The 13338-nt window shown below is 43.6% G+C and overlaps 1 protein-coding gene across 1 annotated transcript in view; it reads left to right on the forward strand.

The window, feature by feature from the left end:
* Nucleotides 1-1182: 1182 nt before the first annotated feature.
* The window catches only part of Exph5 (exophilin 5), a 75890-nt gene continuing 63734 nt past the window's right edge, over nucleotides 1183-13338 (forward strand). Inside the window, exon 1 of the mRNA XM_052760393.1 lies at nucleotides 1183-1520. Within this exon, the coding sequence (XP_052616353.1) occupies nucleotides 1402-1520 (119 nt within the window). The 5' untranslated portion in view covers nucleotides 1183-1401. The remainder of the gene's footprint in view (nucleotides 1521-13338) is intronic.

A 13338-nucleotide genomic window follows, 5' to 3' on the forward strand; every position in this document is an offset into this window, starting at 1 on the left:
ACCCACATTAGAAAATCAGTATGCCTAATAAGTGAATAAAGGAACATGCAAGAGTAATTGAACAGTGTGTGCATGACAGATTTCCAAACCACCATCATTAACATGGAGATGACTTATGAAGGAGTTCTGTGTTGTACAATATGGATGCATAGAATGGATCCCCACTTCATGCAGATAATAGACACCCACAAAAAGTTATCTCAAAGGGTAGCTGTCCTGACATCCATCAGTGATAATCAAGTTAAGTCAAGGGACCAGAGGCAAAACCAGCCATTCTTTATTTCATGGCTTTATTTTTCTTTTACTGGGGTGATACCCAGTATGGTTTATTTACCACGAAAAGACGGTATGTGTGGACATACCTTGTAAATATCAGTAGCCATTACCATCACATCAGAAAGGACCAAATTAAGGGTGTTGGGGGCATGCGTGTCCATCGCTCAAAATTGTTTTTATGTAGAGAAACATGTTTTCTTGAAAGGCATTTATAATAAAAAAAAAAAGCACATGGATGCACATCTTAGGAAATATCTGACTTTATTTCATCATGGAGTAATTGTCTTTCTAGGAAAAGCAGTTTCTGTGGGTGCACAGGATTGCAATTTGCACTAGTCACAGGTACCTTCTAATGCCCTTTGCCTCGGGGCTGCCTGCTAAAATAATATATGTGGGGCTTTTCGTTTGTCGGCTTTCCAAAGTCTGAGAATGATTTTCTATGAGACAATAGGAGTGTGTTTGTGAGGTCGGCAAATAATTCCTTTCTAAGGGTGACCTGGTGCCAGTCCTTCCCTGAGTCCCTCTGAGACAAATGGTCCTGGAGTAGTTTAACCTTTCCTGGTCTTTCAAATAGGGTAACCCTCCCGCTAACTTTCAATCTCCTACCCGCTTTCCTCCTTCTAATCAGTGAAAGACGGGATTAGTTATGAACGGTTCTCCTTCTCAGTCTTTCTACTAGCCAAGCTCAAGTTCTTCCAGCAAACAGTAACTGTCAAGCAAATACTTTGAGGCTAACACTTAAGGGTAAGCCTCACTTAGAGACAGAATTATGTAGGCTTGTTTGCTTAACAAGTCACATAGAGGGTGGGCGGAGGGGGGGAGGGAGGAGACGCGGTAAGGCCCGCCCCCCCAAATGCGATTGGCTCCTTCTCCTGATCTAGTCACTCACTTTGTATCTCGGTTGGACAGGTTGAAAGAAACATGTCATTAAGGTGTTGTCAAAAGGAGCCCTGTGTGTGTAGGTCGGTCCCTAGGTTTGTGGTTTTAGCTTTTCAAAGGCGCGGAGCTATTATGGGCTATGGGATCAAGTTCGGGAAAAATAGTCTTCTTTATCTTGAAAAATGGCTTTGTAACAGGAGGCGCCAAGGAGCTTAAGTACACATAACTCGCGCACGGGAGGGAAAAATGACGAAAGTTCCTCAGGGGTTTGATTTCAGTTTCCTAAACGAGGAAGAAGCCAGGAAGATCCTCCAGGTACTGGAAAGAAATGAGGAACTCCGAAGGGCAGAGAAGGACAGGATCAGGTAGGAAGCGAACTCCTCCTTTGGGGCTGGGCCTGCATCTCGCTGGTCGCTGGGAACCCAGGGAACCGCTCTGCTTTCCGGGCACCTGCTGGGACTCTGTGCAGTTGCTGCTACCGGGTGGGAAGAGGGAACCTGTGTGGTTTCTCCCTGTGGGTTTCCAGATGCCTTCTGGTGCTCTCTCCAGGCTCTCGTCCCCAGCGGGGTTGGCTGTGAGTCCAGGACTCCGCAGGGAGGAGGGAGAATGTAGCGAGTTCTTTCTCTGCGTGTGGATCCCCACCTGTTCAGGACACCTGGGGTTCAACCCCAGCTGGGAGGGGTTCAGACATCGCAGAGGCTTGGCTCGGGTGCCTCACAGGCCACTAGGGAAAGGGTTTGACCGTGAATTATTGTGGGGCACTCCTGAGTGCTGGTCCTGGCAGCTGTTCCTTCCAAGCCGGAGGCCCAGGGCGGGAGATCCAGGAACTTGCCAGAGTCCTGAGTGGGTGAATGGGACTTAGACACGTGGGGTAGGCTGCGGTGTGGTGATGTAAGGAGGAATTTCTACGGGATTTAACGAATGACCTTATTAATAAATACTGTGTTATAGGTGAGGGAGGGATGAGTTACTAGCAAATTAAATTCAGAAGTGATTACCTGGGTTATAAATCAACCATTTTCTTTTCCCTGCTCGGGTACAGACCCACAGACTTATCCAAGTCTTCTGCCGTGAACTGTGGGAGGAAATCCAAGATATCGCCCAGGCTGCAATGTATGGCATAAACTGGAGTTTAGAGAGTCGGTGAAGTCATCCAGGTTCCCAGTTCCTCCCAGCCCCTCCCACGACCACCTCTCTCTTCCTCACCCCAAAAGAAACTCCTCCAAGGACAAGCTTCAGACTGGGGGATGCTTTTAGTCTTTGCAGAAACAGAGACACTATTCCCAAAGCTCTGTCTTCACTCTCCTCTCCTATATGACACTGGGTGGCGGGGTAACATTTGAGGTTTGAGAATGGAGATCTCACCACACTCTGCTTTTGAGAATCAGGCTCCATCCCCTCCACCCATGTAAACAGTCTGTCCTTCTGAAAGAAGTGTATCGGCACCCACCTGTGTGTGTCTATACATATGCATATTGGCTGCACAGGTGTCGCCCCATTCCCAGGTGGACCTTAAACCTACATATGGATAGCTTGAAAGCATACACAGTCCCAAGGTTCCTAAACTGCAGTTCTCAGTGTGTGATTGGGAATGCTTCTTGTCTCTTAAGTAAAGGTGGCCATTATGTATGAGGGGAAAGCAAGGGCAGAATTAGGAAATAGTGAGAGGGAGGAGAGCTTGCATTTAGGTATCAACTTGGCCCTTTTTAAATTATAGTCCTGGGAACTCCAGTGGCAGTATTTATACAAACTAGTAGTCTTAGAAATAGTGATACAATTTGTTTTAAATTCCATTCAAGGGAATTTATTTTGTACTGTATTCGAGTTGTGTAAAATATGACAGCTGAAGGAAAATGGAGGAAGCATATGTAGGGCATCTTTCTACTAATTATTCTGGTTGTGTTTATATTGTCTGGGTGTGGTATATGTGTGTGAGGGGGATGCACTTGTGTATGTGTCTGAACAATCCTGGAAGCCAAAGGAAGATGGCTAATGTCTTGCTTTATCACTCTCTGTCTTACTTCTGTGAAACGGGGTCTCTCACTGAGCCTTGCACTAGGCTGGCTGGTGGCCAGCAATCCCCATCAGTCCTCCTGTCTCTGTCCCTTACATCTCTGGGATTACAAGCATCTGCCATACTTGGCGTTTTCTATCCACTGGTGCTGAGCTCCATCCAAACTCAGGTCTTCATGCTTACAAGTGCTCTTGTCCCCTAGCTGTCCCTCCTGCTCCGTCAAAGCAGTTTTAGAGTTGTCTCAACCCCTGCCTTGTGATTTCTCTACCACAATACATGTCGCCCACATGAGTTGACTATAGGGGAAATGGGTCTCTGCATAGATGATGGTAAATGCTGAAAGGTTACATGTTAGGGGGAAGGCTGCAACACATCTTCTGATTTCATGATGCTCACGTCCTGAGTGAAGCACCAACAGAAAGAGCCACAATGCTACTACAAAAATCAAATGTAGACCTGTTAAACTATTAAAACAATCATCCAAATGGCTTGAAACATCACCACCGCTGACATTTAAAAACACTTCAGGAAAGTAGATGACTGGACCAAATGTCTAAAGCAGTGACTTCTGGCACCTTCTTTTCTCCTGCTTACTTTGGCTCCCACTGTTGAATACTCACATCTCTGTGGGATCATCTACCCTGCTCCAGGCCCATGTCCATTCATCTCGGTAGTAGACAGTGACCTGCAAAAAGGGCCCAGGATAGCATGGAACCCAACTGTCTCCTCTGCTCATTGTCTTGAAAAGTATGATCATTATATTTTCCAAATAAAACTCAGGGTAAGTGACTTATGTAATCCAAGACTGTAACTTCAGATAGCTCAAAGGGCCTGTCTGAGAGAAGCTGGGGTCTTTATACCTCCTTAGAACCAGCTTCAAGAACTCTTGGGTAGGACAATAAGGGACTAGATAGGGGAGTTTGGCAAGTTAGCTGTTTGAGACATGATGGATTCACCTGTATTTCTGATAGGTTTGAGATGTCAACAAACAACTAAAAAGAATTCCTATAGTTAGAAATAGGATGACACTGTTACACAGAGCCACAGAGGCTCAGATATGGATGTCAAAGCTATAGGAATAGTTGAGGTCCCAATGTAGGATACAGATGCCCACACACACACTCCCCAAGTGTTCTTGGCCAGGCAGAGATGTCTGCTAATCTTCATCAGTACTTGACCTCTTTGGCTCCAGTTTCTGGGAGAGGATTTGCATTTACTATTATAATGTTTCTAATGTATAAGAAGTTTATTCAGATTTTTAAGGGAACCACCAAGAGTCAAGTTGATAAGCAGGCAAGAGAGAGAAGTAGATCAATCACACTTGAATATACGGAAGCAATAAACAAAAGAGATGGGAAATGTTGAGTTACAATCACAAAGGAAAGCTAATTCTGAGATACTCATAGTATGCATGTCATTAGTGTCTTAAGTGGACTTCAAGCCCTTTCCAAAAGATCTGTTTTTATTATTTTTCATTGTGCATATAATGCATATTGGTGTGTGGATCTGTGCATGTGATTGCAGGTGCCCATAGAAACCCCAAGAGGGCATGGAATTCTCCAGAGATGGAGTTACAGGTAGTTGTAAGCTGCCTGATGTGGGTGCCCAAACTTGAGTCCTCTGCAAAATGAGTATGCATTCTTGACTGCCGAGTCTTCTCTGCAACCAACTCTAGTGACCGATAGCAAAGTTTGGATAACCTTGCCTTTGGCCCAGTTATCCATTTCTTAGATATTTCTCATCAGTAGAAGGCTTAAGAAAGAAGAGATAGCTGTAGCAGCCTTTATTAAGTACTGACTTTTATATAATAATAGTAATTATTGTTATAATAATAACAGCTAACATTTATTAGGCATATACTGTATACTGACCATTGCACTAAATGTGCTGTACAGATTTAATGAATCTTCCCAATAACCATGTTAGGCACACTTATCAGTTTCTATTTCACAGAGAAAGAAACTACTTATGAAAGTTGAGTATTTTGTCTAAAGTAAATAGTAGAATCAGAATTAAAATCTAGGTCTATCTTAAAATTATTTTTTCCATTAGCATTGAATAATAGTCACAACCATTTCCTGGGACAAGAATTATGATATTTAACAAGGTCAAGACACTTGCCCAGGGTCCTTTAGTTCACAAAGTACAAATCTAAAATGTGGTCCAAGATTGATCTGGTTCTAAATAACTTTTATTTTTCCCATATTGAATGTATATGTCTTTATCTGTATATATTTACATCTGTATGGACTTTTATATATTTGCTTATATTTCATTCTAAATCTGATCAAGCAGAAATTTTTTTTCTTTCTTCTTTTTTTTTTTTTTTTTTTTGAGCTGAGGATTGAACCCAGGGCCTTGTGCTCGCTAGGCAAGCGCTCTACCACTAAGCTAAATCCCCAACCCCTATTTTTCTTTCTTGAAAGCTAACAATAGGGACTGGAGAGTTGGCTCAGTAATTAAGAGCATTGGCTGCTCCTGCAGAGGATCTAGGTTCAATTTCCAGCAGCACATGGTGGCTGACAAACATCTATAACTCCAGTTTCTAGGTATCTGCCTCCTTCTTTTAACCTCTACAGGCACTGTGCATGTAAACAGTGCACACACATACATGCAGCCAAACATTCATACACATAAAAATTTTTTAAATTTTTTGAAGCAAAAGTAGGTAACAATAACTGTACTGAAGGCTGACGCTTGCTGGGCACCTGCATTTTTCCAAATTCTCGCAATGTTTTCGATCTCCATTCCCACTAGATGCTTACAGCACTGAGTAGAAAGCTTGAGAGAACACCAGCAAGCCAGGAAGTGTGTGTTTGGTGTGAGTCTGCACGGCATCGCCATGCACTACTGTCTTCCATGCTACAAAAGAATTGAAGTGACCCCCTCACTCCTCCATCTGGTAGTGAAACCACAGCCAAGACCTATCAGCTTAAAGGCCTTGAGTGTGGACATAGAAAACATAACCACCCTAGGTAGTTATATTGGTTTCCTATCACTGTGACCAAAAGCAGCTTATGCTTGGCATGATTTACTCTGGTCATAGCTGGAAAAGGTAGTGTCCACAATGACAGAGAAAGTGTGATGGAGTTCAAAGTTATGGGAACAGGGGTTGTAGTTCCTTCCATGCCGGAGGACGGGGACGCGGAGGAAGGAGAATGTTAGTACTGAGCTAGCTAGGCTTCTCTTTCCCTTTTGCTCAGTCCAGAAGCCATCCATGGCATGATGTCTACCACAGCCAGGGCCAGCCTCCTGCCCTCAGTTAACCCTCTCTGGAAACACCCCACAGACACACCTACAGACACGTCTCACAAATGCCCCAGTGATTTCTTTTTTTTGTAGGTTCCCTTGATGAGAACCTCTGAGTCTCACTGGCCAGCCAGTCTAGCCACTCAACGAGTTCCATGTTCAGTGAGATACTGTGCCAAAATAAATAGACAGACAGACAGACAGATAGATAAGGTAGAGAAGGGATTGAGGAAAACAGTCAAGTTCAGCAGACACATCCAGCCACACACTTACATATGCACACTGAAAATGCATATTGCACATTTTAACATCACTATCTTGATTTTTATGTATTTATTTGGAGGGGTGGCAGGGGAATGTCATAGTACATGTGTGGAAGTCAGAGGACAATATGCAGTCCACCATGTAGGTCTCGTGGATCAAACTCAAGCTGTCAGGCTTGGGGGCAGACACCTTTACCCACCCAATGAGCTATCTCTCTGGCCCTAAATGCAGTTAAAGTTCTGAGATTGTTTATTTGTGTGTGTGTGTGTGTGTGTGTGTGTGTGTGTGTGTGTGTGTGTGCTCCAGTACTTCTGTGAAAGTCAGGGGACAACCTGTAGGAGCTGGTTCTCTCCAGGGGATGGACTATGGCTGTCACAGTTGGGGACAAGTATGTTTTCCGGCTGAGCCATCTCACTGGCCCTCTATGTATACATTTCATAAGGCTGTACTCTAGACTGTTGAAACAGTTACCTCTTAGGAATGATATTTAATTTCCTATTCACTTTGCTTTTGAGGTCTCTCTTGTTACTTCTGCTGCTTACATGCCAGGCTAACTGGCCCAGGAACTTCCAGGAACTTCTGCTCTCTCTGCCTCCCATTTCCCACAGCAGTGCTGAGCTCACGGGTACGAGCTGCTCATTTGACTTTTCTGTGGATTCCAGAGATATGGGCTTGAAGGGCTTTTATCCACTGAGCCATTTCCCAGCTTTTTATTTATTTTTGAGGCAGGATCCCCTTCTATATCCCAGATTGGCCTGTTTTTACAAGGAATGGACTTGTCAGATCCTATTCTTGAATTCATACAGTATTTTCTAAGTTATTTTCCCTAATAGCTGTAACATATTGCATTTCTATTAATAGAATATGAGAGCTCCAGATTTTGTCTTAGTTATTCAGGCTACTATAATAAAATGAATACCTTAGATTATGTAATCTATAAACATAAGAAGTTTATTGTCCACAGGTCTGATGCTGGAAAGTCTAACATTGGATATCAAATGTTTTCAATGTTTTTATTTTACCCCATCTCATAAGTTTGTGGTGTTATCATTTTCTATTTTGCATTTCCTAGTGGCTAATGATGGTAAACATTTTCGTGTAGTTATCTGCCTTTCGTCTATTCTCTTTGATGCCTACTCAGATCTTTTGCATATTTGTGTGCTGTTCATTTTCTTACTGTTGATTTTTTTTTTTTAACTTCTTTATATACTCTGGACACCGTCCTTTGTGGAATACAGGGTTTTACAAGCATTTCCTTCCTGACTGTGGCTTGTTTCAGTATCTTTGTAGAACAAAAGAATTGGTTTTGGCGAAATCCAATATACAAAGTTTTCTCTTGTGAATTGTGCTTTGGTAGCATTCTGTAAACTCTTACCCGACACAAGAACACAGAAATCTTTCTCCTATGGTTTAAAGGGATTTCCTTTTGAGTTTTATGTCTTAGATGGTTCCGTTTTGAAATATTTTCATGCATAGTATGTGGTTTAGTTTGGTCTCTGTTTCCTGGCTATGGATGCTCAGTTATCCCAATATATTTCTTAGAAAGTCCCTCCTCTACTGACCTGCTTCTATGCCTTTGTAAATACACATAGGGTTTGTGTTTATGGACTCTGTCCTATTTTATTAACTATATGCTCTTTTCTTAATAAATACTACATTTGATTTTCATGGCTTTATAAATACTACTTGTATTTTACTTTATAAATACTAGTTCATTTCCCTGGCTTTATAGTAAATCTTAACAGCAAAATTATAAAAATAATTATTGCCTATTAAGTTCCTTTACTTTCCTGTATCAGAATCTTAGATTTACCTGTATGTTATTAGTGCAAATCCACACTAATGATCTTGTGTCCCAACATTCTGCTAAACTCACATCGAAGTGGTTTGTTTCCTCTTGTCTGGCAGGTATGGCCTTTTTCCTTCTTGCCTAATATTAGTTAGGGCTTCCAACATAGCATTGAACAGGGCTGTAGAGCTATACGTCCTGACCTTGACTCAGAGCCTTCAGTCTTTCAGCATTAAGTGTGACGTTGGTTATGCTTTTCTGATAGACACTCTGCATCAGATTTTACTTCTTGCTGCTGAGAGTTTTGATCAAATGCTTTGGAGACACCAGTTAATGCATCATGAGGTTTTGCATCTTTAGACTTGATATGGTGTTTACGGTAACCACCTTTAAAATACCAATACATTGTTGTTGCAGAATGAACTGTGTTTTTAAAAATGCACGCTGGTCTAACCTCCAGTCTCTCAGTGTGGCATTTGGAGAGAGGGCTTTCACATAGGTAGATGACTGAAAATGGGATCCCTGAGGTGAATCCTACTGTCATGATGATGATATCCTCATTTTAAAAAAATCTGGATACATGAGCAGGCATAAGAGAGAAACCGTGCGCAGACTGCCATTACAGTTACAGAGAAAAAGAATGGACGGGAACAGGGGTGGTTATTGTCTGTCACCTTTAGAGGAAGCAGGACCCTGCCCCACATTGATCTTGACCTCCAGAACTGTAGGGCCATAAATCCATCTACAGCCACACAGTTTCTTTTTGGTTTTTCGAGACAGGGTTTCTCTGTGTAGCTTTGTGCCTTTTCTGGAACTCACTCTGTAGTCCAGGCTGGCCTCGAACTCACAGAGATCCGCCTGGCTCTGCCTCCTGAGTGCTGGGATTAAAGGCGAGTACCACCACCGCCCGGCACACAGTTTCTTTATTATGGTACTTGTTACAGTACTTTCTTTCCAGCAGGCAGCACACAGGCACATTCTCAAGGTAAGTCCCATTGGTCAAGGGTGTATTGCTATTATAGTTAAAATTTTGTTTCCTAATGTTTCCTTGGGGGTTTTGGCATCTGGATTGGTGAAAGATACTGATATACTATCTTTTATATATCCTGTTGCTTTGCTTTATTTTTGAGACAGCCTTATGTGTAGCCCAGGCTATCCTCATACTTTGCAGCCCAGGCTCACCTCAAACTTCTGATCCTCCTGACTCATTTTCCAAGCATTGGGAATACAGGCATGAACTACTATGCCATGCTAATGATTTATATCTGTTTTTGTTGTTGTTGTTGTTGTTGTTTGCTTTTGTTTGTTTGTTTGTTTGTTTGAGGGTTTTGAGGAGGAGAATTGTTGGTGTTTTTTTTTAAGACAAGGTTTCTCTGTGTAGCTTTGGAGCCTGTCCTGAAACTCGCTTTGTAGACCAGGCTGGCCTCGAACTCACAGAGATCTGGCTGTCTCTGCCTCCGGAGTGCTGAGACTAAAGGCGTGCTCCACCACTGCCCAGCTGATTTTTTTTTTTTTTTGGAGCTGAGGACCAAACTCAAGACCTTGCGCTTGCTAGGCAAGCGCTCTACCACTGAGCTAAATCCCCAACCCCCTGATTTTTGTTTTAATGTTGACTAAATCTATCTTTGTTATGGATTTTTTTCTCTTCTAGTCCTGTAGCTTCCTCTATAAGCATTTGGTAAAAGTCCTAGGAATGGAGTTTTGTTTTCTCAAAGGTTTTAATTATAAATTAAATTTCTTTAATAATACTGTGCTTTTCCAGCTAGACTACCCTGCATGAGGTGTATAGTTCATGATTTTGTAGAAATGAGTCCATTTTGCCTAAATTATCACATTTATATATATAAGGTTGCTATAGTGTGTTTCTTAGAGGCTACATTAATAGTGTCCTTTTTTTTGACATACTGACAATATCTATCATTACATGAATGCATTTATTTAGGTCTAGCATTTTGTTTCCTATTTGTTAATTTTTTTATTCCTCATTTTCTCCTCTCTTGCTGCAACATTAAAACATCTTAAATATTTATTTATTAATTATGTGTGGAGGGGTGTGCACATGTGCCGTAGCACACAATGGGGGGGTCAGAGGACAACTTGAATGAGCTGGTTCCCTGGGGGTCCCAAGGATCAAACTCAGGTCCTCAGGCTTGGTGGCAATTGCCTTCATCTGCTGACCCTTCTCACTGGTCCCCTTGCAGCATTTTTAAGTATTCTTTTCAAATTTTTTTCTGAAGTTTTTACTGTTTATCTGTATATAATTTTTGGTGGTTGCTCTGGGAATGCACATACACACAGACACACATCTTTTCACGTAACTTATAATCACTTTATACTATCTAATTCCTGGAGCTCCCTCTCAGTCCTCCATCTTCTTGTAAGATGCGGGGGAGATGGGGGGTCAAAGCTGGGTCAGGGAGTTGCCACTTCTTAGAACCGCAGCTGTTCTCATCAGAGCAGTTTTCCGTCCCTCGGTGATTTAGCAGCGTGCATGCCTGCTGTCCCTGCCCTTGCTGCCAGGAGACCCCTTTCATGCACCTCATGTCCAACTGGACATCTCGGACTCATTCCCGTCCCTTCTCTAGGAATCGTTCGGATTCCAACTGAAAACCAGACACTACTCTGTGTGTAAGGTAGTGAACTGGCCACATGGCGACGAAAAGAACCCATGGGGGAAAGTGATGGTGGGCCAGAAGAGGGCAGTACATGGAACCTGGACCACAGAGGCTCCAGAAGCCAGAACATGATGAAAAGTGGTTCTTCTCAAGCAATGGGGAAGAAAAAAGCGAACTTCTGACTTGTTATGTTAGCCAATTTCAAACTAGCAATAGTTAAACAACCAGTTTGTAAAATTCCTGAATATTTAATAACGAGAGCCAGTGCAAGCCAGCTCTAAAACTCACTGTTTAGAGCCACAAGAGGAGTGGGTGGTGTTCTCTAAGCCTCTAGGTCCTGCAAAAGAAACAGGAACCACGGCGGGTGTGACCCAGGATTTGGAGATGGCGAGAGAAGGTCTTTGGCAGAAATTCCCCGTCATAAGTCAGTAAAGAGAAGGGAGCAAACCCTGACTTTCCTCTTCCCTCCTAACCTATCAGTTCCTGCAGGACCACAGTTGGAAGCAGAGGACAGGTGTCGCCTCCCAGGAGCTCATGTCCATCCCTTCCTCCCTTCCACGGCTTTGCCGCTCCTCCGTTGCCCTTTAGAGTCTCCCTCTCAGGCTGCTGCTCGTTCACCTTTGCTACCCCCGCCTGAAAGCTCCCGGGAACTTCCTCGTATGTAACGCTGCTGTCCACGTCGCATCCTCTGCCCTTTGCTCTTTCCCTACAGTAAGCACTTTGGGAGTTGCCCTGTTCTGCTGCGTCTTCTCTCTGCCTTGCTCTCTTCCGGGTGGAGCAGTCCCTGTGGACTTGCTCTCTTCTGTGTGAACAGGGACTGTGACCAGGCACTATCATACATGCAAAAGTCAAGGGTTTTGAGCATAGGCTCGGGGCACCTTAGGTACTGGAGGCTCTGGGTCTGAAACTGAACATTGAAGGACTTGAAACTGGGACACCTCCAGGCACAGGCTGCTCACAGCCCATACCTCCTTCTCCCAGGATGCCTTTGACTCTGTGTGTGTCCTCCAACTGGCTGATTCTCCTTGGTTCGGATTCTGGGTGAGAGTCATAACTGTCACGCCAGTCACTGACATCCCTAATCGGCTGCTCTGAGTGAGGCCGAGCTCGCACTCTGAAGTCCCTCCTGGGTGAAGCTTGGTGCTTCCTGTCTAAGCAGAGGCTGTAGACCCCTGGGTTCAGCTGAAGTGACGCAATGCTGTTGCGGTGGACACAGACTTGCCTATCCAAGGGGACTTGCTGTGTACATGCCTTCCCCATGTTCACTCAGCTGCTCCTCTCTGTGTGTCTACCTGCGAATCAAGGCCATTGACACATCTGCTGGGTATGTTTGGCATCTATGATGACATGTCTTAGGCCATGGTGAGTTTTAGCTGTGGCTGAAGTGACGATTTAAGAAACTCTCAAAACTGCCAATGGCAGGCCCCACCTCAGTATTAACTGACTTCCTCCCTCCCTTCCTTCCTTCCTGTCTTTCTTTTTCTTCTCTTCTTCCTTTCTTCTTTATTTAGTATCTGAGGTTCTAGGGTTCCACTTGCCATGGATGTGAAGGTCAGTTCATGAAGAATCCACAGAGTCTTGGAATGTAAATTCTTACTAGAGAGGCTGAAGTTCCAAGGAGTCTCCTGGAAGCTCCAAGGACCCAGCACGCCTTGTGTGCTGGGCTTTTATTAGGAGCAACTACATGCAAAGATACTATACAATCATCAAACCATGTTTATAAGGAACAGGACGTTTTGCTTAGGAGATCACCAGGGAGAACAAAGACAAGGATTATGGAATAGAAAAATATGGAAATATAAGAACCTCTTACATCTCAAGAAAAGCCCATTCCAGCTCATGGAAAGCCTGTAGCACAGACCATTTCCTTCTATCCTTAGCGTGTGGAGGCTCAGAATGTTCCTAGGTGCAGAATGTGTTTCTTTCTCAGACAAGGCTGTGACAACATCATTTATTCTTTGACAGTTTCATCCATGTATACAATGTATCTTGATCCTGTCCACTCCTGCCCGACCTCGTCCTGGACACAAACCAACACAGCCTCCTCCCTCATGCATGCTCCCCCCAAACCCGCGGAGTCTAATTAATGCCGCCAGCTGGGACATTGGCTGATCTTGTTGGTGTGCTCTTGTGCAGGTCTTACACGGATAACCATAGCTGTAGTGCACTCATCAGTGCAACAGACATATTGTGTCGACAACACGTCATCCACAGCACGTTTTCCCATACTCCAATTCTCCCTTCCCCTTTTT

This window comes from Peromyscus californicus, unplaced genomic scaffold, assembly GCF_007827085.1.
Source record: "Peromyscus californicus insignis strain IS unplaced genomic scaffold, ASM782708v3 Scaffold_11__1_contigs__length_118956290, whole genome shotgun sequence".
Lineage (NCBI taxonomy): Eukaryota > Metazoa > Chordata > Mammalia > Rodentia > Cricetidae > Peromyscus > Peromyscus californicus.